Here is a 26,925-nt window from a genome sequence, read left to right on the forward strand (position 1 = left end):
GGAATGCTGCTGAAAAAAGGCAGCTTGGACTTGCATGCTGAAGAAATAGCAATAATGATGGGAGCAGATGCCAAGATCCTAACAGCAGCTTTATCCGGGGCCAAAACTTCACCCTGTTGTGTGAATAAATCCCACAGCTTTGAAAGCATCATTGACCAGCACGTTTCTGGCATAAGTGGCACTTGGAGTTGTGTGACCGAGAGTGACTGGGAATTGGAGCATAGGTCTTCACCAGTGCCGGAAGAACCTGGGGAGGGGCATGAGCATCTTGAGAATGGAAGAGATGAAAACATGACCACAGTGGAAGACATAAACCTTGAACAGTCAGCTGAGTCCAAAAACCAGAAAGCAGAACCCAAAGATGCAACTACTAAAAGGAATAGCTTTTATGGAGTGGTTAAGCCTGTTGAAAGGGAAGATGTTGAAGTCGGCTTGGACCCTTTATCTTTGCTGGCTACTGACAGTATGCAACCAAAGCATCCAGAACCTGATGAAAAGTTGGTGTCACCAGTTGCAGCACGTAATTTGGCAGATGAAATAGAGAGCTATATGAATCTGAAGAACCCATTGGGTAGTAAGTTTCCCAGCATGGAACTGAACAAGCCAGATAGGCAAGCAGAAACCTGTGGTACACTTGGTCACTCCCAAGAAAGGAGGTCAAGCCTGCCTTTGGACTCAGTTCTGCCATCCCCCAAGACTTACGAAAACCGGAGAAGTCCTTCTGTCTCCAGATCCAAAACATTCACTGGACGACCAAAGCAACAAACCCATCCACGAGTTCAAAAGGAGCGGTCTTCATCTTTGACAGGACTGGGTCGTTCTTCTCCACATGGCTCGTTAGGATCTGTTGTAACAACTTTATCCAATCTGAAGTTAGACAATATACTGTCTGGGCCAAAAATGGATGTTCTGAAATCGGGCATGAAGCAGGCTGCCAATGTGGCCAGTAAGATGTGGGGAGTTGTAACTTCAGCATATAGTTACTCAGATGATGAGGCAAGTGTTTTTCAATATGAAAAATTTGGGGAGACAAAGTTAGAGGGATAACTTCTGTGTCCAGAAGATTGCTTCATGAGATGGTGGTTTTTATAAAGTATTGACTTTTATTAGCTAATAAATATTGTATTTTATGTATGGTGCAGTTTTCCTCTCTCATTAAAAAACTGCTTTTCAGACAAAAACAAATGAAATTATCTTGATGCAGTAAACTTAAACATTGACTTTTTGTTCTCAACATTCCTTCTCCCCTTTATTTATTCATTTATCTTTATATTTAAAGAAACTGCACCAAGAAACCCTAGTAAGAACAAAATCATGTCACCTTAAATGATATCATACTGCCTGTTGTATTTTAAAAAATTAAGAAAAGATTGTGAAAACAAATCACAAACCAAAGAAGTCAGGTTGATGAGGATTAAAGTTGGAAGTAGTAAAGGACAGCCTGAGGTCTAGCAAATTCACTCATCAGGAATTTGGAAACTAAGCGTTATGGTTCTTGTGTGAGCACACTTGATTAACAGTCTTTTTCAGAGTAAAACATTTCAGAGTATAACGACATGAGTGAAAGAGGAGATGGAGGGATGAATATTGTAACTTCCTCCTTTCCATATATGTCTTGTTATTGTGCCTTCGAACATAGTTTTCTCTCTTAGAAAGACCTCTCCCTGATCCAGTTAACCCATCAATCTGGTCTTTGGCTTTAAGGATCTTTTCTCTCCCCTCTTCAGGCTCTTAAGACCGGTTCTTGTTTCCTTTTTCAAATTCTCCCTCCTTTCCCTAACCTCCATTGAAGATGGGAAAGGGGAAGATAGCTGTCTGGCTTTATTTCTACATGAAACAAATTTAACTGATGTGCTAATAGGATCATTTCTATTAAATAAAAAAAAAATAATTTTTTCTTATTTTTTTTTTAAAACCAGATTTTGCCTGTGACAAAACTCACTGGTTTGCTTTCTTTCCGGAGTTTTTTTCCTATGACCTAGGTGTTCCTGTGTGCCTTTTTATTATACTGACCTATTTTGTAGAATTTTGTTTAATGGCAGCACATCATAATCCCCTTAACGTGACTTATTTTAATTTCCTTCAAGGATGATTTCATTCTCTTGTCTTTTCTTTCTGCAATGTCCCTTTTTTAATATCCTAATTATGATACTTTGCCACATTCTGTGTCTTAGTGATTGTGTTGCTGCATCATTTCAGCTGATACGTTTCATTCCTGTCTTCAATTCTGAAAATATGACTTTAACTCAGACCTTTTTTCTAGTAATTCCTTCATTTTGTGTGTCTGCCAAATCACAATTTCAGTGTAATTTTTCCTCTTTCTCTTGTAATGAAGAAGTTTATGTCCCTGTCACTTTGTCACTCAGTTGGATCCTCAGCTAAGTGTTTTCACTGCTAAAGCCTTTCATTTTTTCCAATATCCTTCTGGTTTGTCCAGTATCTGCTCTTTCTGTGGTTGTGTAGATTTATCTTACATCTAATAAATTTTTTACATCAGGATTTCATCTTAATCTGCTACTTTAATTATTTATTTATTAAGATAAAGATGGAAGTCAAATAATGGATCTGGAAGTACTCAGAAATGCTAATTTTCTCCTTCTTGTACTAAAGGAAGAAAACAATCGACCAGACTTTAACTTCCCTGCTGGTTTAGAAGATAATATTTTAGGAGATAATCTGTCACACAGAACTGGAGTCCCAGGGCTAATTACAAATGAGCTTGCACAAAGCACTACTAGTCTTGTCAGTAGCAGTAGCAGTGGAGATGCAGGAAGACAGCATTACAGTGCAGGTGAGATTTTTTTTTTTTGTTTCCCCCTCATAACTCGTTTACAGTCCAACAAACAGTAAAAACTATTATGTGTGAAATCATTCATAACAGTGGAAGCTATAGTAATCTGAAATTATTTCAAGCCTTTAAGATAAGTACAAGCAAATTTGTACTTTCATTCTATACTCTTCTCTTGCAGTAGCAAATAGCTAATGCTTCTGTCTTTGTTGAACGTATAAAAAGTTGATACAAAATGCAGGGATTTAACTGTAAAAGTACTTCCTCTGTGTATGGGATAGGAAGATTCCTAACTAGTTATAGCCAGGAACACCTGCTCCTTCATGTAAAGTCATAATACCCTGAAAGTTCTTGAGATACTAATACGGAAAAGCAGAGCAGTGTTCAAGAACTGCAAATAATTGCATAACTAACGGAGGTAGATCTTTTGAGGCAAAAAACCCCAACCAAACAAACTGAAAAAAAGCAAACAAAACCAATCCCATAGCCCCAACTCCCCCAAAAAAACTAAGCAACACACACAAAAAAATGCATCAGCTTTACTGTTGAATAGGAGGTATTGGATGCATACTTGATTTGAAATTGTGAAGGTAAATGATTGATGAATATATGCCTATTGCTGAATTGTCCTCTCCCCGTCCTCCCGCCCATCCTAAAACTGGATGAAGTAAATCTAATAATTGTCAGTTCAGATTTGATTCAGTTAGATTTGATTCTTATTTTGAGAAAAAGATGTGTTGCTGAACCAGCTGGGCGTTTGGTTTAGCTTTCTTTGTTAGCTTTCTTCAATGATACAAATATCATACAGCTGCCTGCATCAAGAGAGAAAGATCTGTCTTGCGGTCTGGACATAAGATGACCCTACCTAGCAAAATCTTGACGAGGTATATTTTAGTTCCAGTTACTTAGGAGGGTTATAAGAACTAACTATAAAGACTGGCGGCCATCCAGAGGATATATAAAATTTGTTCGCAAACATAAACTTCAGCTGAAGAAGCAGAGGAGCCTTCTTTATGACGAGGGTACTCTGGTAGTGATTTTTTGAATAGGAAAGTTTGGGCTTGTCAGAGGAAGTAAAGCTGATAGTTTTGCTTCCTAAAACTGATTTGGACCATTTTCTTCTGGTAAATATATTCCAGCTCCTCTTCCCCTTCTCCTGGGCAAAGCTCATAACCCTAAAAACCAGCCTTACCAAAGAAAGATGATTTGTTTTACTGCAATGTTAGCCAGGGAAAACTTAAGCACAGTAATGGCATAGTTAGTATCATGTGTCTTGCCTGGTACTATCCTTCTGTTTGCTGTTTACATATGGATGTATTATTCAAGAAATCTTGAAGAACTTTAATTTAGAGTATATATATTGAGCAATCTTACTGCTTTTTGCCATTCTTTATTCTTTTTTTGTATTTTCAGATTTTATTCATTGATGCTTTTTTTTCCCTAGTCTGCGATATGTTGTGTTAGACAAATAACTTTGAAATTTTAATCACAAAAATCATATTTTATCTATATTATAATTATAATATCAGTGCAGTTACAGAGCTGCATGTATCTTTGGAGACCTTCTGGTACAATTTTCTGTGTTGGTCAAGCAGAATTTATTTTATTTGGGAATGGATTAATTATTCTTTCCTTGAATACAAGACCCAAACAACTCTTTCTGTACAGGTGAAGTTTCATTCCCAAGAAGTATGAAAGTTCTAGATTCTGAGAAGTCAGAGCACAGCTCTTCACATAATACTAGTTTATCCAGCATTTTCCAGAACTATGCAATGGAGGTAAGATTAATAAACTCATAGATGAAAGATACAATTATTCAATATTACTGTATGCATTAATTGCCTGTTTAGTTGGATTCTGGCTGGATCTTTCAAAACCATTTTTTCCACATTTCTACTGGAATGATGCTTGATACTTTTAGCCCAGGGTGTGACAGTACCTTTAATGAAGAAAAGTGTGTTAAATGCTTTTGTGTATCTCTCATATATAGAGAGAAGAGGCAATTGAGGGAAGAGTCAAAACTTGAAGTCAGACAGAAATTAGAGGGGAAACAAGGGTTTTTTTCCTTTCAAGCTTTTTTTGTTGTGGTTTTTTTTTCCCTTTATGGAAATGACGTGTTGTTAGTAAATAATTGTGGTGAGTTGACCACAGCCAGCAGCTAAGCCCTCGTGCAGGCACTTGCTTACTCCCCCCTCATCAGGATGGGGGAGAGAATTGGAAGGGCAGAAGTGACAAAAAAAAAGCTTGAAGGTCGAGATAAAGACAATTTAATAAGTGAATTGGGAAAAAACCCACCCAAACAGGAGGGGGACAACAAAAAACAAATGCTGCAAAGGCAATCAGTCAGCATGATGACACCCCAAGCAACAGCTACCTTGGAAAAACTGCCACACACAACCCCAGTTTTATCATGGACCATGATGTTATATAGTATGTGTTTGGTCAGCTGAAGTCAGCTGTCCTGGCTGTGTCCCCTCCCAAACTCTTGTCCACCCCCAGCCTTCTCACTGTGTTGCGGACAGAATGAGAAAGAAAAGACCATGATCGTGTGTAAGGCACTGTTCAGCAACAGCTAAAACATTGGTGTGTTATCAACATGGAGTTGGTCACTGGTCTAAAACACAGCACCATGAAGACTACTATGAAAAAAATTTACTCTGTCCCAGCCAAACCCAGCACGATAGTGATTTAGTATGCCTCTCTTTCAGTTATTGCTTGTAGATGCTTTCAGACTTCAGATACATAGTCAATGATCACTGCATTTGCCTTGGTTGCTTTTCTTTCAGCTGTAGTGTTACTTTGCTAGGTCCCATGTAATTTTATGTTTGACCTTCTGGAGATCTAGCCTTGTCAAACTTCTGCACTCCATTATATAAGGGGCATGGTAAAAGAAAAATGTTGCTTTTGGGCAAGTATCTAAAATACATTAGATCTAAAATATATTATATGTTGTGTTTGGTGGTGTTTTTTTAGTTTTGTTTCCTGTGAGAGTGAAACAATGAAGTAAGAGCAAGCCTAAAAAATAAGGATTATAGACCATTTTTCAGCTAGTACAGGATTATTTTTTACCATCTTTCCTCCACTTCTCAATCTACTTTAGTGATGAGGCTTTTATTAAGTAAAAACCAACTTTCTGGTTTTTCCATTTGCATTGGGTTTGTGTGGCAAGGTTTTGGTAGAGGGGAAGCTACAGGGGTGCCTTCTGTGAGAAGATGCCAGAAGCTTCCCCCATGTCCGATAGAGCCAGTTCTAGCCAGCTCCAGGATGGACCACCGCTGGCCAAAGCTGAGCCATTCAGCAATGGTGGTAGCACCTCTGTGATAATGTATTTAAGAAAAAGGAAAAAGCTGCTGTGCAACAGCAGCTGGGGGAGAGGAGTGAAAATATGTGAGAGAAACAGCTCTGCAGACACAAAGGTCAGTGAAGAAGGAGGAGGAGGAGGTGCTCTAGGCACCAGAGCAGAGATTTCCCACCAGCCCGTGGTGTAGCCCATGGTGAGGCCGGCTGTCCCCCGCCAGCCCATGGAGGCCCACACTGGAGCAGGTCTCCACCTGCAGCCCATGGCAGATCCCACACTGGAGCAGGGGGATGCTCTCGAAGGAAGCTGTGACCCCGTGGAGAGGAGCCCAGGCTGGAGCAGGTTTTCTGGCAGGACTTGTGACCCTGTGGGGAACCCATGCTGGAGAGTCTGTGCCTGAAGGATTGCACTCTGTGGAAAGGACACATGGAAAGGACCCATGCTGGAGCAGTTTGTGAAGAACTGCAGCCTGTGGCAAGGACCCATGTTTGAGAAGTTCATGGAGGACTGTCTCGCATGGGTGGGATCCCACACTGAAGCAGGGAAGAGAATGAGGAGGAAGGAGTAGCAGAGACAAGGGGTGATAAACTGACCACAAACCCCATTCCCCATCCCCCTGCACTGCTTGGGGGGATGAGGTAGAGAAATCAGGTGTGAAGCTGAGCCCCGGAAGAAGGGAGGAGTGGGCAGAAGGTGTTTTAAAATTTAGTTTTTATTTCTCATTACCCTACTCTGACTTTTGATTGGCAATAAACTAAATTAGTTTCCCAAGTCGAGTCTGTTCTGCCCATGACAGTAATTGCTGAGTCATTTCCCTGTACTTTTCTTGACCCATAGGCCTTTTGTCATGTTTTTCTTCCCCTGACCAGTTGAGGTGAGGGAGTGATAGAGCAGCTTGGTGGGCACCTGGCATCCAGAGAAGGTCAACCCACCGCACCACTATAAAGGTTTCTTTCGTGTTTCATTGTTTTTTGTTGTGTTTTTTTTTTTTCTTTTTTGGAGAAGTAGACGTGCATTTCCTTATACAATTCAAAACAATTCATACATGCTGAAGACTTCATAGGAGCAAGCAATTGCAAATGCTAAATTAGTAGCATTTCAGGGTAATGCTTCTTCCAGGTCTCAAAATACCTAACAAAAATAAAATATTAGTATTTGTATTTCATAGGTAAAAGTTATGTGGACAAGGTAACTCTGAGTATGATGAGTAAGTAGTGATGAACTCATGCCTCCCAATTGGCATTCTGATACCTATTGAACTCCTGTGCATACTAAGCCTATAAAGCTAGTTATAAGAGAACCCTGAAACAAGACTGATAATATTCATTCTTTGCTGTTCTAGGTATTGATGTCAAGCTGCTCTCAATGTAGAGCTTGTGGTGCTTTAGTTTATGATGAAGAAATTATGGCTGGATGGACAGCAGATGATTCAAACTTGAACACTACCTGCCCTTTCTGTAAAAGTACCTTCCTACCTTTACTTAATGTTGAATTTAAAGACCTCCGTGGCTCTGCTAGGTTAGTGGGTTTTACAGATACTCTTTTTCTGCCTTTGCACTTGTACATAGTTACATTTTTTCACAAAAGGATCTTATTTATATCTCCCAGTATTTTCGTCTAGATGTTCACAAGAATGTCACTGCCTGTTTAACGGTTGTGATTGTACTGAAGGAAATTATAAGTCATGTAAACTATTGAATTTCGTTGTAAAACAGTCAAAGAACTGGTTGCCTTTTTACCACTTTTTCTTTTCATGTTTTCTTTGTAAGCATAACTGTACAGAATGTATGAGCCTGTTTTCATTTTGTTTAGCTTTTAAAACAAAGCTAATGGATTGTGAAATTTTTAAAAGCATGTGAAGCAGTTTTTAAATCTGTCAGCAAAGAATTTCTCCCAAATTAATTTTACTAACAGCTTTTAGTTACAGATGCTCCAGCTTATTGTTTCTCCAGTAGTTCTCCAGTTTAAGCTTCTCTGCTTACTATTTTTACCTCTTTTAATTGCACTGTGAAGGCTGGAACTTATTTTACGGTAATTTAAAATGGATTCTCACTGTAGTGGTTATTGCTGTGAAAGAGAGCTTCCTTTAGTGTTCTCTAATGCGGAAACTGAACACCTGTAGAGCGCGTACTTAGAAAACCCTAGCAAAGGAAGACACGTTCCTGTTATCTCACACCTGTAGTAGTGTATGGTCTTGTAGTAATGTCACGTTACAATAACAACCATTTTCAGTGATGTGTCAGCTATTGTTATATTGTTGCTGATTGGGAACCATGACAAACTAAGGTCACTTGTAATGGCTTAACGTCCAGCATAGGATTTCTTATTTTGCAGATCAAATCTCTGTATATGTTCATTTACTCTGCCTATATAAGTTACAGTGGAGAGAGTAGGATGAAGTTTGTGTGCTGTTGTCACGCTTTTTAATGTTGTATTTATTTTTGCTACTTTTTGAAAGTAAATGTAGAAAATAATAACTTTTTAAATGATTTTTTGCTTACATCCTAACCTTTTTATTTCTCTCCCCTCCTATTCATGTTGTAACTTAGCTTTTTCCTGAAGCAAAGTACCTCAGGAGACAGTTTACAGAGTGGTACCCTTCCATTAACCACGGATCCCCTGGAGCAGAAACTGTTGTCCAGTCCAGCTGTTGCTGACTTGATCAGTTTTTCAGATCACCCACAGTCCAGCCACACCATCGCTGAAGAAACTCTTTCTACGGCTGAGCAGAGGTAGGTAAAACACAGTTGTTAGTTCTGTCAGAAACATGTCAACACTTCCAGTATTTCTCCTCTACTTCTAAAGTGAAGGTTGGCTTATATACCACATTTGGTGAAATACAATTGTAGCTTGACGATCATCTGTTTCCTCTCATTCTTTTTGTATGTTTTAAGCATGCTTTTATCGATCTGAAGTAAGCTGGTTCCACTAAATGAGTGCATTTGAGAGATACAACTACAGAAATAGATCTTCAGGTCCATCCTATTTTACCTATTGAGTAATAGGTAAAAATTCTACTCAGTATTGTTAGAACACACACACACACAAATTTAAGCATGAATTCTCCTTTCCTTGTGTTTAAAATTTAACAAGGACACTGCATTATGGGGAAAAATATGTCCATTTGCTGGACCACTCTTTTTTGAGAGAAAGGTCTTGGAGTACTCAACACTTGCACTTGAGCATGCATTCTATGACAAATAATACTGATATAAAAATGAAAGTCAGAAAAACAATGCCACTTTTGAAACAGTTTGAGGAAAGGAGCATTAAGGAGAAGGTGTCATGTTGGAAGAGGGAAGAACTGAAATAGTGCTCCTATGAATTGTAACATTTTTACTGGGATTTGTTGACATTTTGTTGTAATAGGGGTTTTTTTAACCATTATTCAGTTTGGAATTCTTGAGTATCAGTGCCTGTAAGCTAATGAGCTAATGCCTGTGTCAGACTATTAAAACTTAAATCAATGTGATAGTAGTAAGTCTTATGCTCTAAAAATGAAAGTTGGTATTGCTTATGTTAGTCTTTTATCTTTGATGTCATATCTTTTAAAGTAAAGTCAAACTTAGGAGCAAAGGTCACCTCTAAATTAATCTCTTCCCTTTCTTTGCAGGTTATTTGGAAGCAGATACTTTCTGTTTCACTTGATATTTTTTCTTCTGTATTGTAGTTTAATTGTTTTTATCCATTGTTCCAGTTAGAAGGGGCACAAAATGAATATCCCCAGATCTGCAAGGAGCTTGATTGTATGGGTTAAATTTGACAAGCCTGTAATAGGCATTTGCTTAAATTATCTTGTTGGATGAGTTTCATGCTTACAATTTTATTTTTTCAGTTATTTTGGCATGCAACTTAAAAATTGTTTTCTATATTTTTTCTCTGCTTATGGCATTTAGAGAAAGCAAACATAAAGGGAAGAGGAAGTAAAAATTAGCATAGTCAGAACAAGATAATCTTTGTGTGTTGACAAAACTGTTCATTGCTGGTTTTCTAAGCAAGGTAAAGCTGTACCAGAGCAATGGTACTTATACGGAACTGCAATGCTTTCAGATTCATGTCTTAGGTTATACCTAGCTGCTTTTCTGGAGGGATGGTTATACTGTTCTGAGAGGCATTTTGTTTTGTTTTCCCTAAACTGTAGAGCTAACTAGGCAAATATGATTCCTCATTAACAGAGAAACTTGGTTTGGGATACTTACTTGGCAGCCTTTCTCTGCTTCCTTCCTGTTGCCATAGGAATGCTGAATAGTTTCGTATTAGCATGTTTTCTTCTAAAATCCAAACAGTGATGTGGCAGAAGAACAGAGTAAAGATCCCAGAACCATGAAGATGTCTACCAATAATCCACCAAAAAGGGGAGTGTCCTTGACTCGGAGCCACAGTGTTGGAGGTCCACTGCAAAACATCGATCTTTCCCAGAGACCGTCTCATGGCACTTCAACAGTTAGTCTTCCAAATAGTTTGCAAGAAGTTGTGGTGAGTCTGGAAGCTGCACATTCAGTTGACAGCAAAATATTGAATGCAATGAACTTAAAAGGAATAGTGTTCTAGTACTAGCATTCTTGTCCATTTGGGGAATGGGAATGGCCAAGCATATTTTCATGTTCTTACTGACGTGCGGAAAGGGACTCCACAATCTATAAGATTGTAAAGTAGGTATGTTTATTCAGCATTGAGCAGCACAGCGGGGGAGGCGGGGGGGTAGCCCCACCAAAGTCGTGCGCGCCCCACGTGGCGACCTGCTTCAAACTTATACAGTTAAGTGTTACATATACATAAGATTTCCCAACACGACTATACATATGGATGACCTATCCCCGCTTCGTCTTGAAATTAGTTCCAAGAAGTCATTTCCATAGACTCCTTCCAATTGCGCTTGCGCAGTGCCTCCTCGTGGTGATCGTCGGGGGTCGCGGAGATGAAGGCTGATGGCTCCTCTTCATCACTGCTAGTAATCTCTTGTTCTTGCGCAGACTCAGTTGCTCCCTGGCTCTTGCTCAGACTACAGGATAGGTTTTAACAGGTTCTTAAGGCAAGTTTCTGATCTTTATCGGGAATTGTCCTTTGTGAGGAGCTACAAAACTTCCTGCCTCAGTTAATTTACACAATAGTTAACAAATCATTAAGCCACACCTTTAAGCCACACCTGCTAATTCAATTCCTAGGGCTATACAACATCTTCTCTGCTAAGATTCCCTTAACTCCTTCTCTCATTATGACAAAAAAAAATCTTGTTTCAGTAAATTGTACAAACGGTGGTTCTCTCTGGCAGAATGAAGCTAGTATTTGTCTTTTTAAAACTGACAGTTTGTTTTAAAAATAGCCCAACTTCTACAGCAGAGTGAACACAGTAGTGCAAACAAAAACAGTGTTGCAAGAGTGAAAGTTTGTTCCTTTTCCATGGGTTTACTTACACTCCTCCTCTATATTCTGTTAGGCTTACCTGTTGAGTGGATTGGAGAAGGTAAGAGGCAGTATTGAGACTATTACATTATTCTTGCATGTGAAACAAAGTGTTTCTCCTCTCTCCTGATGCTGTTTATTGGCAAGAAGCTGTCTTAACCTGTGAACTCATAATTCAGTTCCACAGCTGATGTAATTACTGACATTTTTCTGCAATCTCCATCACCACTGGCTTAGTAACAGCATAGATAGCTTGAAACTACACAATCAGGAGCAAGTTATAACAAATTAGCATTTTCTCTTTTTCACATAATAGAGAGAGCTTAGGTGATTGTTCTTTAAAGTTAAGAAACACTTCAACATTCAAAACTGCTGATGCCATTATAGTTATTGTGTGTTCAATACTTCCAGAGGCTTCTTCCAAATATCAAAAGAAACTGTGCAATGGGGGATGTTCAGGGCAAGTAATCCTGAAGAGTATTTCTGGAAGAAGCACCTTTGATTTTGTAAAAAAGCCAATTGTTCTTTTGTGTGTGTTGTTTCGTTTTTAGGATCCTTTAATAAAAAGACCTAACCCTCTCCCTGTATCTGTACCCTACTTGAGCCCTTTGGTACTGCATAAGGAACTTGAATCACTGTTGGAAAATGAGGGAGAACAAGTAATTCATACATCTAAATTCATCAATCAACACCCCATAATTTTCTGGAACCTAGTTTGGTATTTCCGACGATTGGATCTACCTAGCAACTTACCTGGGCTCATTCTAACATCTGAACACTGTAATGATGGAGTGCAGGTAAGTGGCTTCCTCATGTTAGAACTGCAGATATTAGAGTAAGCTAAATTTGAGAGTTTTGTTTAAAAAAAGTATGTAAGTAATTTCTGAGTAGCTTGGATCTAGGTTCCTGGTTTTTATAATACAAATAGATAGGTTTGTTTTCTGCAAGGACTCTTGAGGGAGGATGAGTGAAAACAGCGTTCAAATTCTAGTCAAGCAGTTGCCTTTTAGAAAGCCAGAGAGTAAGATTCGTTAAAGAGAAGGCAGATATATTGAAGAAAAGATATGTCTGTGGAGAACTCACAAATTGCAATACATTGTAATCCACATAGTGTGGGTTACATACTTCAGTATATAAACCTTTTAAGTTGTTGATCAATATTTTTTGTTCTTTTCCACTAATAGTTTTTGCTATTCAGACTCCACTGAGTTTCATTACTATATGAACAGAACAAAAGAACATAGAATGGATGCTATCTTTTGAGTATTTTGTTTTTCCCATTTTAAGGAGCAGATATTTTTCTGAAACCTGTATGATTTGTGTATGTAAGTACCAAATTCAATAGGTATTTGTATACAATGCACATTAAAAAGTAGTATGTTCCTATCTACTTGTGTGCACTTTAATTTTACAATTCTCTCCCTCAATTTAAAAAAAAATCTAGAACCAAGAACAATTTTCCAAGAAATGTAGTTGAAGACCAGTACTAATGAAATCTAAAGCATACAGGAAAAATACAGTGCATTAGCGGGGAAAACCACAAGATGGGACACAATATCTTGTAATTACTACTTTAAATTGACACACTAGTGGTAAATTTTTCTTGCCTACTAATTCTTATTGTACCAGTGATTCCAGAGGCTCTCAAGTGTATAAAATAATTATGGAAGTATTGTTTTGAGTGCCATATATTTTTAATGGAAATAAATGGTTCATATTTGTATGCAAATAGAGGTTCTTTCTGGTTGTTGGGAAGACCAACACATAGACATGCATACCAAATCTTAATCAGGTCAGAAAATACTAAGGTATGGCATGATAACTAATACAAATCAATTAACGTTTGGTGCGCAGAACATATTTTTGGGTATGCACTCATAAATATGTTCTTCAGATGTCTGTAGAAAAGTGAATGGTCTTCATACATTAGGCTAAACTAGAAGAGGCAATTAAATGCTGCAGTATTTGTGACTTTGCTCTGGTTGAGTGCAGTTTCCTCTAGAAGACATCAACTCTTCCTGTTTGTTGGATTCAAGATAAATAAAGTAAACCTTTTTTTGCATAAAAGAGCAGTTTTTTAAATAGTAAGACTGTACTGATGTTTTTAAAACTTTTTCTCTTTCCTCATGTTTTTTAGCTTCCCTTGACATCTCTTGCTCAAGATAGCAAGCTAGTATACATCCATCTTCTGTGGGATAATATCAACCTCCACCAAGAGCCGGGGGAGCCCCTGTATATATCTTGGAGAAATCTCAGTAAGTAAAAGAAATGTTACAGAGAGCAGAGGGAGCAGAGGCTGTGGAAAGAAACAGTTATTTTGTAGTGTCTGATGTGTACACAGCCCATCAAGTTGGAAAGCTTTTTTAGTGCATGTGAAGCATCTGCAATCCCTTAGGTACTTAACATAGTCTTGGTGTCTAATTACTTGTGAAAATATCTTACTGATCTGTGTGAAAAGGTATGTTATCTGTTTTTTATATGTCATAGACTTACAAAGAGGGTGGGAAGATTTTCCCTAGATGTGGTGCTAAATAAGCTTCACCTGATTTGATTGTTTCACTGCATTATCTGGTTATATCTGTGCAGGCATGAAAAAGAAGACACTATTACAAAAAAGTATCTTGTGTTTATATAAATGAATGAAAGGTCACAAGTCCCATTAATATGTACATTTAGCAGCCTACCTGACTGTCAAGAAGTAAGATCTAAGAAAGCCTTTGTCTATCGTAACTTGATTTGGAAGGAAGGAAAAACAGGCAGACTGGTTATGAGAACTTTGAGATTTCATTATTTCTGATCAGCAAAAAACCCTTTGTTGACCTAAACTTCTCAGTCTGTGTTTTAACTTTTAAAAACTATGATTGAAACTATGTAGCATGCTAATTCTGGTTCTCAGGAAGAAAAAAGGATTTGTTGAAAAGTGTCCTAAAAATAAACAGACTGATGAGAAAATTGCAGTCAAGAGCACAGACTAAGATGTGATGTTTCCCTCAGCTTCTACAAAAGCATATTGATTTGAGCATAATACAAGAAAAGCATCCCCAAAGCATTCAGACATGAATGAATATGCATAAATACATGTATTTATGTAAATAAAGGTGTAAAAGGCATATTTTAAATGTAGGAGAAGAGTGGTAGTATTGTAGATAGGCTCTACATCAGTGTCACAAAGTATTTGGAAAACAGGCAATTACATTTGTAAACCATCATATATGTCAATTTTATGAAAACCTTAGGTTGGTGTGATTATGATTACTAGCCTTGGTCTACATTTCATTTACACATCATGTGCTTGCTGCCTAATCTGTAGCCTTATTTTTTTGCCAGTAAATGGACTTACTATTCCCTCACAAGTCACTGTTTTCCAAAGAATAATAGTTCAGTGTTATTCAGGAAGTGACAATGTAAGCAACAAATCATGATGATAAATGTATTGATAATTTTCTTTCCTGTTCGATGCAACTATGCATCATCTATTTTAACATGTAGCCCAAAGTTATCGATGAATTGTAGGTAGCTTTTAAGAAGAGCTTTGATAAGAAAAGTTTTTTTGATAAGAAATTAAGTGTTTTCTTTTGTTTTATTTGTTTTCCTTTGTGTAAAAATAACCTTAGAGTGAACTTCGTTTTTGAAACTTAAGTACAGCAATAAATCTGAGCTAACAAACCATCACAGGCAACATCTGATGCTGGATGCTCTTCAGTCTCTTCTATTTCTCTGCTGTGTGAGAGCTCTTGGACATGGATACTTGCTTCCTGTCACTTTTATGGTGGAGTAAAGACTATAAGCAGACAAAACCTTTCTGTTGTAACAAATTTCTGTAGATTGAGTAGGGGTTCTGTATATATATCTCATTTTCTGAAATACCTTCTGCTTATTAAAGTGGAAAATAAAAATCTTTACTGTTGTAATAATCTATACTGTTGCATTTCCCAGATTCTTCTGAAAAGAGACACTCCACAGTGGCAGAAGACCAGCAGGCAACAAACACTTTGTTGGAGAACATCAAACTAAGTATTCAACACAATAATGTTGTTAAACCAATCAACCTCCTTCTACAGAAAGTTAAGCCAGATGTAAAACGACAGAGGTAAAGGGGTAATCTCTTCTTACTTTCTCTCCACTCAAAGTTAAACAAGATCAGACCATATACACTTCATAATGATAATTCCATAAGGACCTGTTGTTTCATTTGTGTCTGCCAAACACTGTGTATATTTGTTTATGCCCTTGTTTACTAACAGATGCATTCTGTAGCCAGATGCATAATTCATCCAAGTCAAATGGATAAACGTAATTCTTCAATCAAAATGAACATTTTACAAATGAATGAGAAAAACACAGATATTGACTATGCAGATTTTGATGTTGCTCCAGATTTAGCAAATTGATAAATACAAGTGTGCAGCGTCCTGTTGCAGTGTCTGGAATATTCTCCAAACTACCTGGTTATACCTATTGAAATTCTACCACCCTGACGTACTGACTAAGAAAAGTGGATACAGCATGATCCACAAAGGGAGACATGTAAATAACGCTTCTGCGGGACATTTTGCCATCTGCACTACAATTCAAAGAGGTCTTTGTACAAAAGCACAGCCTCTGAAGTAAATTACAGCAGATACAAGATGTGTTTGAAGTTGTATCGTGCTAAGTGATCTTAGCTTCTGTGGTTTGTAGTTACTAAAAAGAAACAAGAACTAATATGCCTAGATTCATTCCACTCTCAGGTAGGAATGAGTTAATAAATAAGTGGTGCTTAATTTTATATTTCTTGTTTTTCTGGAGTTTTTATGGCACATTTGGCAGAGGGATTTTTCATAGAAAATGTAACTGCTGGGATTTAGCGATAGTATAACTTGATGCGTTAAGGCAAAATATTCAGGCATGAGAAAACCTCGTGCTGGTAATCATGTAGGTCGGTTGCTTTCTTCACAAACAAGATTAACAGAACAGTTGCAGAAACTACATAATGGAAGATTAGGGTCTTCAACATTGACTTTCTAAACTTAAGATAGTTGATGCTTTCATTGACTTGCCCTTCAAAATATTTCCTAGGAGTTTTTACAGAGAAATTCTTTTCCTGTCTCTGGTGTCTCTTGGAAGAGAGAACATTGACATTGGTAAGTAAAAAATACTGTGAAATGCATAGTGCCTGTGTATGAATATATGAGTACTTTATATGAAAACTAGTGTATAAAATCGAGTTTCATCCATGAGTTTCTAAGTAACTTTTCAATTGCTGTGTTTTACTAAAAAGTACTGTGCTGTCACTCTTCAATAGGTGTTGCTTTTATAAAAATGATGGGGCCATTAATATTGACTTTGTTTGAAACCAGTAATTGGTTACTTTAAGCAAAGTTTATTAGCTTGAAGATTTAGTTCCTAATGTCTGAAAACTTGTTCCCAGTCTTGTCCATCTTTCTTCGACCACGTATTAGACCTATGTCACCTATGTCACCTGATTGCCCACCCCTTCCTGATCTCCTCTACCCTGAATTCTGTTTGGTACTATGCAAGCAAAGGGACTCCCTTATGGCATGTGACAGGGGAAATACCCTGGGAACAGGCAAACTGAACTGTGATAGAAGAAGCGGGCATCCATTGTGATGTGTTGTGATGCTCCAACATGAAGATGCTTTTCAGGTTCTCTGAGAGAATGCATTTTGAAAAAAAAATCAGCGGCTAAGTTAATGATTTTGTTATTATATAAAAATTACCAAAAGGATTGTATAGGAACAGTAGTGTGCACTGTACAGGGTTTCTTAAATAACGTCAACTGTGCTTTTTCTGTTTCAGAGGTCTTTGATAGTGAATACAGACTTGCACATAAAAATCTACCAAAGGATATTCTTGAAAAGATGGAGAAAATAGATGCTCCACCAAGCAGCAGGGTTGAGTGCTGTAGGAAGTGCTTTGGACCACCTTTAATATAAAAATGAGGAAGACACACACTAAACTTCAGTGAGACAAAAGTAGAGGTGAACAAACCAGGAGCATGGTGATATATACACTTTGAATCCCAAAAGGTGGTAATTGAGCAATTTATCAAAGCAATTTCATTGAGCTACAATATATATCCTTCCTTTCATCTCGTGAGATACAGTGTAAAGTATGTTAAAATGTTTTAAAACTGTATTAATAGGGTGAGTTGGTTTCAGTGATTGATCTGCTTTTTTCCCCTGTATCTACTTCTCCTTTTCCTTCCTCAAATCTTTCCCCCGCAATATCAAATTGTTCAAAGAAGTGATGATTAAACAGCAGCCTATAGTTAGGGACTTTCTTATGGGCCACCAATATTTCTGTATTTTAATGAAATACCTTTCCTGCCACAGAATACTTAGATTCTTCACTACTTCTTTAAAATTACCTTTACCTAAAGAGAGATCTTTTTATTGGAGTGTGGTATGTATGTACGAATGTAAATATTTGAGTCCTTGGATTGGAAGTTGCAACGCAGTTGCTTTTGTCAGATCACAGTACCTAAAATTGCTACCCTTCTCCTGACCCTTGTCCCAATCAGTATTCTAAATTATCTTTGGCTGACCTATTCATAGTGTATGTATTTGTAAAAACCAGAAACTTACACTCAGTTTTCCTGTGTTCTCTATCTGACAAGCTAAAGATCCTATGAACATACAGCTGCTTTCTCCAAAACAATGATAGGCTTTTACAATAAGCAGATCAGAAATGGATGGCTTTCTAAAAATTAAATGGCATTAGGATACAGACAAGGTTTGTTGAGCAGATACTATCTGAAAAAATTATACTTTATACAGTATGCATGTATGCTTAAAAAGTGTCTTTTCCTTCAATTCTTTATCACCTTCTCCCATGGTTTCATGCTAGCCTGTGGGTTAATTATTTTGGACTGATAGTCCAAATTCAATATTTCAATTAAAATGTATTTATAAATGTGGTCTTCAAGGTGTATATTAGCACAAATGAAGTGCTTGACTGTATGATACGAAGATTAATCCATCTGTTGGATTGCTTCTAGTAGATAAGAGACTTCCTCACCTCACATATCTAATTGACTACAGTAGTCATAGTCTTGGCAAGAACAGCCTGGATACTGGTCAACAATTTAAATGTTTTTGTTACTTGATGAATATGATGAGATTTATTCCAGGTTTTTTGCTTAAATTTAGTGGTGTGGCTCTTCGGATGGAATTATTCCTAGAGAAAAAAAGAGTAAGATTTTTGTAGCATGTTAAAGGAGCATAGCTAAAACTATAATTGCATCTGAGTATGAATGTATTGACTTCATGCTACTCTTTCTTAAAAATTTTCATTCTCAAAAATGATGAGGGATGAAGATCTGTCTGGAACAGCTTCTACATGAAACAACAAAACCAACTTTTGTTTTTTCATGAGGCTAAAACAAAGGATTTGCACTATTTGTGACAAAATACATTTGCATCATAGACTAATTCCTTGTATTTTGTCTAAAAGTGCTGGTCTCAAGTTGATATGGGGATATTGCCTGGACGGATTCTCTCCTGATGAAAATATTGTGCTTTCTTAACAATCAAAAGCAAGAAAGCACACACTGACTTTTTTTTCATTCTTTATTCTTTGGGTGTATGCGTGGTTGCTTGCGGATATCTGACCTACATCACAATGGAAGAGTAGAGCTTGATTCTTCATATTTTCCTCTCTTCTCCTATTACATGATTGATATGCATGGTTACATCCTTGTAAAGTAAATGTGTCTGAAGCATTCGTCGAAACAACTTAATACTTCTACAAATCAAAATGGCAACTTTTCCTGTATAATTCTGTACTAATCTTAAACATACAGCTATACAAAGACAATTTTTGATTGTTAAATGGACAAACCATATGATTATGTGATGCAACTTGCAAGGAATCAAGTTTTAGTTATCCGTAAATTCTCCCAGCTCATCAAATTACAAAGAAAATCTGTCCAGTGAGTGCTGTTTTAGGTAACAGTGACATCCAAATTGTTTTAAACCGTTGTAAATAATACTACTATAAACTAAATTCTGTAAGCAGATTGCCTTCATTTCAAAACAACCTTCCCATCTGTTGCTGAAAATGCAGATTAATCTGGCAGTAGTGCTGTAGGAACAGCAAAGCAGATTGTCACAGCATCTAGTGCTAAATGCTAGACTTTCCCCAGGTATATACACTAAACAAAAAAACCCCTAAAGCTGAAGGGGAAAAGAAACAGCTGCGGGATTGAACTTGCTTTGATTTTGCTCCTGCATATTGATATTTCTGTACACTACAAACTAACTTCTATTCCTGTTGTATGCACCTGGATTTCAGAGTGGTACGAGTCCTGCATGTAATTACTTGAAATCTTGAATCTGCCTGTTGAAATTAATTCTTTAATATAGAATGACAAAAGTAAGCGCTTATTCTTTTTAATTTGGATTTTTTTAATGCCTAGTTTTTAATAGCTAGCTAATCAGCTGGTTCGTGAATGAAATCCATAGTTCAAATGAAAAGGGAGATCTCTGAAAGCTATTAAGTTTTCATCTAAGGAGATGCATTTTTTGGGAAAAAAAATTCACAAAAATTTGAAAGGAATTAAGAACTGATCATTTTTTTTCTAAGTGCTTTTTCTCCTTTCAAATGCATGATGGCACTTCCTGTTCCTTTGACTTTTAGATCTCCTCCTATGAACAGGTAGAGACTGCAGGTTTTCCTACACAAACTTTCTGAGATGTAGGCTTCTCTAATTTGAATGCTGAAAGAACTTGTGAGCATGCATAAAAAAAGGGCATGGCATAAAATAGCTTAGCATGGCTCAGTAGTCCTATGGGTGAAAATTCGGCCAAAAATAAGCAGGGAAAAGTCTTCAAAAGTGTTTTGTGAGTGCATTGCAAACACTTCCACCTTTCTGAAAACTGGGCACTAAAGGCATAGTAAGTACTCCTCTGCAAGTTACTAACAGCATGAACTTCTTGGGCTACATAGGAATGACTTGGTTACCTACAAGTGCTTCTAATTTGTTTGACATCCTACTCCAAGTAATCCAAATTTGTCTGAATCCATAATGCATGAATGAGCTGGACAAAGTGTTGTGAAGGAGGGATGTGGATAAGCTTGATCTTGGTTCTGTTTTCCTCTCAGTGCAAACAGAAAAAGTAGCATTTTACTCACTTGCAAAACTCTTGCTTCCAAATACTCTTTCTAGTAGCTCAACAGCCAGTGTTCAGGAGGAGATGGCTCTTCTCTCTATATTTTGGAATTCTTACATATAAACGTGAAGAAGATGTTGCAGATCACTATTAACTTCAAAACCTGCAACGTGTGCACAAAGTGAGGCTGTAAACCAAACTGATTACATATGTGGATGCAAACTGTTAGTGATTTTCAGATAAGCCTGAGAACTTAGAAAGTTTGTGTTGGAATAAGTTATCACAGAGAAGCTTCCTTGACTTGTTGCCCTAAGGATGTCAAACTGCAGTCAGTTATGCTGAGAAGATACTATCTTGCAGCTTTCACCCAACTATACAACAGTTACCTGTAGCTTGTGTGCTCATATCAAAATAGCTATTTTTGTAGAATGAAAACAACAAATGGGGTCTTAAAGTTTTAAAATCAGGATTCTTAAGTGACAAAGTTTTTCTTTATGAATTACAAATATATTCTGGCACATTACCAAGACATAACAACTTCAAAAACCCCGTAGGTATAGGAGACTGATGTGGCTGCAGTATTGGCACAGTAATGGGTACCAGCTTTCACATGTTACTAGAGGCGTCTGTATGTTACTTAGAGTTGTATCCTGTCTTCACGTTTTATGTAACTCAAATTTAAACAATGTAATTTTAATAGAAAATATTTTATTTAGTATATGTGTTTCAAACTAAAATAATTTGTTTTGCAAGTAACTTAGTCTTGTTCCTAGTGGAATTTCACATTGGTTAAGCTCAAGCTACATTGCACTTGTGAATGAGCAATTTTATTCCATTTTTACTGTGAATTGATGGCTTTTTGTGTTGCTGCAGCTAGAAGAATATACCTTTCATTGAGTTTACTGCTTTCCTTGAATAACTGCAACATAGGGGATATTTTTCAAAATGTATATTAAATTAGATCATAGAAATTATATTTTTAAAACAAATTGTTAAGGTGTAAGTAACTGAAGAATCCACTCAGTAGTCTTCTCTTTTTAAAACTTTTAATTCAACAATTATTTCAATGCAGATAACTTTATTTCATTAAATTGTAAGCAGGTTGTCTTATTCACATAACTGTACATTTTCAACAAAGGTTTTTTTTCTTTTAACTAATAAAAACCTTAAGGTGCCTTCTGTATATCAGCTTTTCATTATGGATCTTTTTAAAAAACAAACACACACCCTTGTAACTTTTAAGTCTTGAAACTGAATGGTTGAATTGGACTCTAGTTCTATATTCTACTGTGCTGTATATTGTGATGCATAGGAGGAGAGAAACAGATGGGGTTTTTATTTGTTCTTTCAGTCTGCATCAATCAATGGTGCAAATAAAAGGGATTGTTTGCTGTTTTTAGAAGCACATTAAACTCCTTTTAGGAGCTTAAAATAAACTGTATTGTAATGAGGATGAAAGGATGTAGTGTGAATAAATTATGAATTTATTAAGTGAGCTGGGAAGTTTTCTTTAATGCAATAAAATTTGCACTGGTTTTGAGACTGTTTTGAACTGTTGAAAAATGGCATCCATTTACTGTGCTTTGATTAACAAGTGCTTCTCTGTAATGTTTTTGTACATTTGACAAATGTTTCTTGAGTTTAAAAGGGCACTCTGCATATTCTGAATTATGTATAGATATCCTAGATTAAGAAACAATTTTTAATGTATTTCCCAAAATAAAATATGTGTGCGTCCTGTGTAAAAATTTAAGTTGTTCAGCTTTTTTGCCATTGGAACATACCTGCTAGACAGAATTTAATCTTAAATGCAAATTCAGCCTATAGTTGGGCAAAACCAGAGACTTTCAACTGCCTTTTTTTGAGAATCATTTCATAGCACCTCAGTGACTTCTGAATGGTGGGAAAGAGCAGGAGCAGTTGGGGCAGAGGGAGAGGAAGAGAAAAGATGGGATTCACTTGCGGACATTTGATTAATGAGAGAGGATGGCTCTGTGGCACCTTAAGCAAGCCATGGGGACTAGCAGAGATAAGAAGGGTTGAAAAAAACAGGCTGAGGGAGGCAGAAGCCATGAAGATCTTGTTTGCAGGGAAGTCATGGACCCTGGCTTCCTAATGACAGAGCTGCTGCTCTCTGCTGACCAGGAAAAGCGTCATTAATCACTGGGTGGGAAACAGGTTGGTGGCTGTCCTTGGTGGAACAATTCTCAGGAGTTCTGATTTCTCAGTGGCTTCGTAATGGGGGCACGGAGTGATGCTTTCAGTGATGCATCCTAGCTTGCAAGAGACACTCATGGACCTGCCTCATAACACACTTGCAGGTTTAAATGCAGTTTCCAGATTTTTTTTTTTTTTTTTCAAATGGGGCAGAGAAGGGGGAGAGGAGTGAAGCTGGGATGAGTTCAAAGAGTAGAAACTGACAGTTACTGTCAACTGCTTCAGGCCTTCACAACTGAGTATCTTTCAAAGTCTCTCATGTATGACAATCAGTTCATTAATCTGTTAGTAAAAATAAGAATACCAGACCCTAAAGACCTTTCTGTCTGAAGAAACTGATATGCATAGGACAAACTGTTCGCTTGTGGAGAAGTCTCATAATAAACTCATCTTTCCAGGCCTGTTTTTAGGTAGGGAAGCTCAGAGGAACAGCTAGTCTTTTTGGACTTCTATAATCTTGTGAGCATCATAATGACTTTGCTTGTTTTACTCTGACTGCATTTGTCACTGCTGTCTTTTTAATAACGCTGCCTGCTAAAAGTACTACACTGCCTTCCTAATATGCTGCTTTTAATGTGGCCTATTGAGAGAGGAGGCTGAAGGAGGGAGGGTGTAACAGACAGGACTAAAAGCTTGCTTGTGAGGAATCCCCAAAGAAACACGACCACAGGATTTGGGTTTGAAGTGTAGGGAGGAGGGAAATGCTTTCTCCTGTGCCAAAATTAGGTGGGAGATTTGAGGGAATGTGATGGTAGGAGGCAATAGCAGAAGGAGCTGGCTTAAGGAAGCTCTGATCCTTCATGTGTTCAGAGCTACCATCAGAATACTCATTAGTGGTAGTTCTCCCCAGCTCTGTAGAAAAATTTCTACTCTCTACAAAGAGGAGTAAAGGAAGAGTCACTAACTTGCCAAGCTGGAGAAAATCTGATGGGGTCCAAAAGGACACACAAAGGTCCTGCCTCTGGGTAGGAACAACCTCATGCACCAGTGCAGGCTCGGGGCAGACTGGCTGGAGAGCAGCTGGGCAGGAAAAGACTTAGGGTTTCTGGTGAACACCAACCTGGCCATGAGCCAGCAGAGTGCCCTCACAGAAAAGCAAGCCAACAGTGTCCTGGGGTGAACTAGGCTGAGCATTGCCAGTAGGTGGAGGGAGGTGATATTTTTCCTCAACTGGGTGCTGGTGAGACATGGCTAGGTGCTATGCCTGAGTCCGGGCTGACTAATACGAGTGTCTTGGACATCCTAGAACAGCTCCAGTGAAGGGTCACAAAGATGATAAAGGGCTTGGAGCACCTGTCACACAAGGAGGGGCTGACAGAGCTGGCACTGTTAGGTCTGAACAAAGCTTGGGAGCAGGAGGGAGGGAGAATCTCATCCATGTGACTAAATACCTGATGGGATGGGCAGGGAGTAGAGAAGACAGAGCCGGACTCTTAGTGTGCCAGAAGAGGCAGTGGGCACAAATCTGAACTACACTCAGATATTTTAACTGTGAGGGAGTGAAACACTGGAACAGGTTGCCTGGAAGATTGTGGAGTCTCCATCCTTTAAAAATTTAATGTTCGGACCTGACTGGACACCGCCCTGCTTCAGCAGGGGTTTGCACAACTTCCAAGTTTGCCTACCAGTCCCAGTGGCTCTGTGAGGACAGGTGGCAGCCAGAAACTGCTGGGAGCAGAGGCTGGCTTTGCCTGGTTACCAGAGCAGCGTAGAGGGACATGCTGCCATTTGTGTTTAGGTTTCCTCAAGGTGTTTTCCTCTGGCATTTGTTTTCCTCATTTTTTTTCCCATAGTGTCATACTGTCTAAATTCAGACCTTGCCAGTTAAAACTGATTATGTATGTCAATGTTAGGTGTGCTCTGTTTCCTTGGGTTGTGGAGGGATAAAATAGCAAGCTCCCAGGTTGTGACCAGAGTACCTGTTACTCACCCTGAAGCTTAAGGTGTCTCTAAGTTTGCAGCTGAGCTTAAGCCTTGCTGAAAAACTTTGCCCCTGAAGAGCAGAAATCCTGCTAAAACTGCTGTTAAATTCAAGTAAAAGCTGCTGCTCCCAGATAGCACTTCTTGTTTATCATTACATTTTGTATCACAGGTTTTGAACTGCTGCTAAGCTGTTAAGAGACTTCTGCAGCTGCTGGCCTTGCAGTTTTATTGCAGATCCTACTGCAGTAAAGTCGGGAAGTGCACAGGGGCAGAGAGCAAGCACTACCTCATGAACCTCTTCTGAGTTGGGGATTTGATTCATCCATGACCTAAAGCCATGGTGAAAGCAGGTGACTCGGAAAATCCAGTATGGATTTACCAAAGGCAAATCATGCCAGACTAACTTGATCACCTGCTACTACAACAAAATAACATCTATCAACGGGGAGAGTAGTAGTATTTAATCTTCAGCAAAGCATTTGATGCTGTTTCCCACAGCCTTCTCCTGGACAAACTGTCAAGATGCAGACTGGATGGGTGGTCTGTGAGATGGGCAGGAAATGATCTCACAAGCCACACTCAGAGCGTGGTGATCAATGGCTTTTACTCAGGCCAGCAGCCTGTCACAAGCAGGGTCCGCCAGGGATCAGTACTGGGCCCCATGTTGTTCAACATCTTCATAAACGATCCGGACAATGGGACTGAAAGCCCCCTCACCAAGTTTGCTGATGTCACTAAACTGGGTGGTGAGGTGGTCATGTCAGAAGGCAGAGTGATCTTTCAGAGAGACCTGCACAGGTTGGAAGAGTAGGCTAGCAAGAACTGTATGAAGTTTAACAGAGACAAGTGCAAAGTCCTGCATTGACATAAGCAAAGAGCCCAGCACGGGCGACGGTCTGTGTGGCTGGGAAGCAGCCTTGATGAGAGGGACCTGGGGGTCCCAGTGGACAACAAGCTGAACACGAGTCGGCAGAGTGCCGCTGCAGCAACCACGGCACATTGGATCCTGAGCTGCATCTGCACGCACATTACTAGCAGAAAGAGAGACATGACCATCACACCCTAGTCTGCACTTGTCAGGCCACACAGTTCAAAGGGCCCCACAGCTCAAGAAAGATGCAGGCTGGAGAGGGTCCAAAGGCGGGCCACAAAGATGATCAAATGGATGGACAAACTGGAGGAAAGACTGAAGGACTTAGGTCTTTGTAGGATCATTTTATGCTAGCAATGAGCTGGAGGGTATTTTGAGAATATGGTAAGATGTGGGAAAGTGCAGAGTTATGCAGGGAGGCGAGCTTGTGGGGCAGGAGATAGATAAGCTTGAGAAACAAGGCCATGGGAGCAGGATGAGACAGGGAGCTTGTATGTTAGACAAAGAACTTGCATTTAATTTACGTGGAAGCTATGCATGGCATAAACACCTATCAGAATCCTTGCTAAGGAGCGCGATAGTCACGTGGACAGTACATGTAACCAATTAAAGCTTGAGCAAGCGCATGTACGGAAGTAGAAAGCAGTATATAAGACGTAGCCTTCTGATTAATAAAGGACTTCTCTGATCCTCATATTGGTGTGCTGAGTTGTCCGTGCCTCACATGAACAAAGAACCCCACAGGTCTTTTCACCCTGGCGAAGACTCAGGGGAGACCTCATCACATACTTAAAAGTGCAGCTACAAAGAGGAGAGGCTCTCTCTTCACAAGGAGCCACATGGAGAAGACAAGGGGCAACAGGTACAGGTTGTACCAGAAGTTTCATTTCAGTATCACAGAATCTCCTGAGCTGGAAGCAACCCACAAGGATCATCAAGTACAACTCCTGTCTGTGCAGGACAACCCCAAAATTCACACCATGTGTCTGGGGGCATTGCCCAAATGCTTCTTGAATACTGTCGGGCTTGGTGCCATAACCACTTCCCTGGGGAGCCTATTCCAGTGCTCAATCACCCTCTGCGTGAAAAACCTTTTCCTAATATCCAACCTAAACCTCCCCTGGCACATCTTCGTGCCATTCCCCCAGGTCCCATCACTGGTCACCAGAGATCAGGGCACACACCTGCCCCTCCACTTCCCCTTGTGAGGAAGCTGTAAACTTTGATCATAGCAGGCCCCACCCATTGCCTCTTAATGTTTTCACCTCCTCTTGAATTCTCTCTTTCAAGTTCTTTTCAGCTTTCCCTTATA

At 38.7% G+C, this 26,925-nt stretch overlaps 1 protein-coding gene across 1 annotated transcript in view; it reads left to right on the forward strand.

Moving 5' to 3' along the window:
• DENND4C (DENN/MADD domain containing 4C) overlaps positions 1-17,566 on the forward strand; it is a 40,301-nt gene extending 22,735 nt beyond the window's left edge. The window contains exons 19-29 of the mRNA XM_009699868.1: positions 1-996; positions 2,611-2,791; positions 4,457-4,566; positions 7,429-7,604; positions 8,636-8,818; positions 10,373-10,562; positions 12,041-12,286; positions 13,627-13,744; positions 15,426-15,579; positions 16,548-16,612; positions 17,289-17,566. The exon at positions 1-996 is cut by the window's left edge and continues 176 nt beyond it. Coding sequence (XP_009698170.1) covers positions 1-996; positions 2,611-2,791; positions 4,457-4,566; positions 7,429-7,604; positions 8,636-8,818; positions 10,373-10,562; positions 12,041-12,286; positions 13,627-13,744; positions 15,426-15,579; positions 16,548-16,612; positions 17,289-17,425 — 2,556 coding nt within the window. The 3' untranslated portion in view covers positions 17,426-17,566. The remainder of the gene's footprint in view (positions 997-2,610; positions 2,792-4,456; positions 4,567-7,428; positions 7,605-8,635; positions 8,819-10,372; positions 10,563-12,040; positions 12,287-13,626; positions 13,745-15,425; positions 15,580-16,547; positions 16,613-17,288) is intronic.
• Positions 17,567-26,925: the final 9,359 nt, after the last annotated feature.

Source organism: Cariama cristata, unplaced genomic scaffold (genome assembly GCF_000690535.1).
Source record: "Cariama cristata isolate BGI_N322 unplaced genomic scaffold, ASM69053v1 scaffold3105, whole genome shotgun sequence".
In the NCBI taxonomy this organism is placed as follows: domain Eukaryota; kingdom Metazoa; phylum Chordata; class Aves; order Cariamiformes; family Cariamidae; genus Cariama; species Cariama cristata.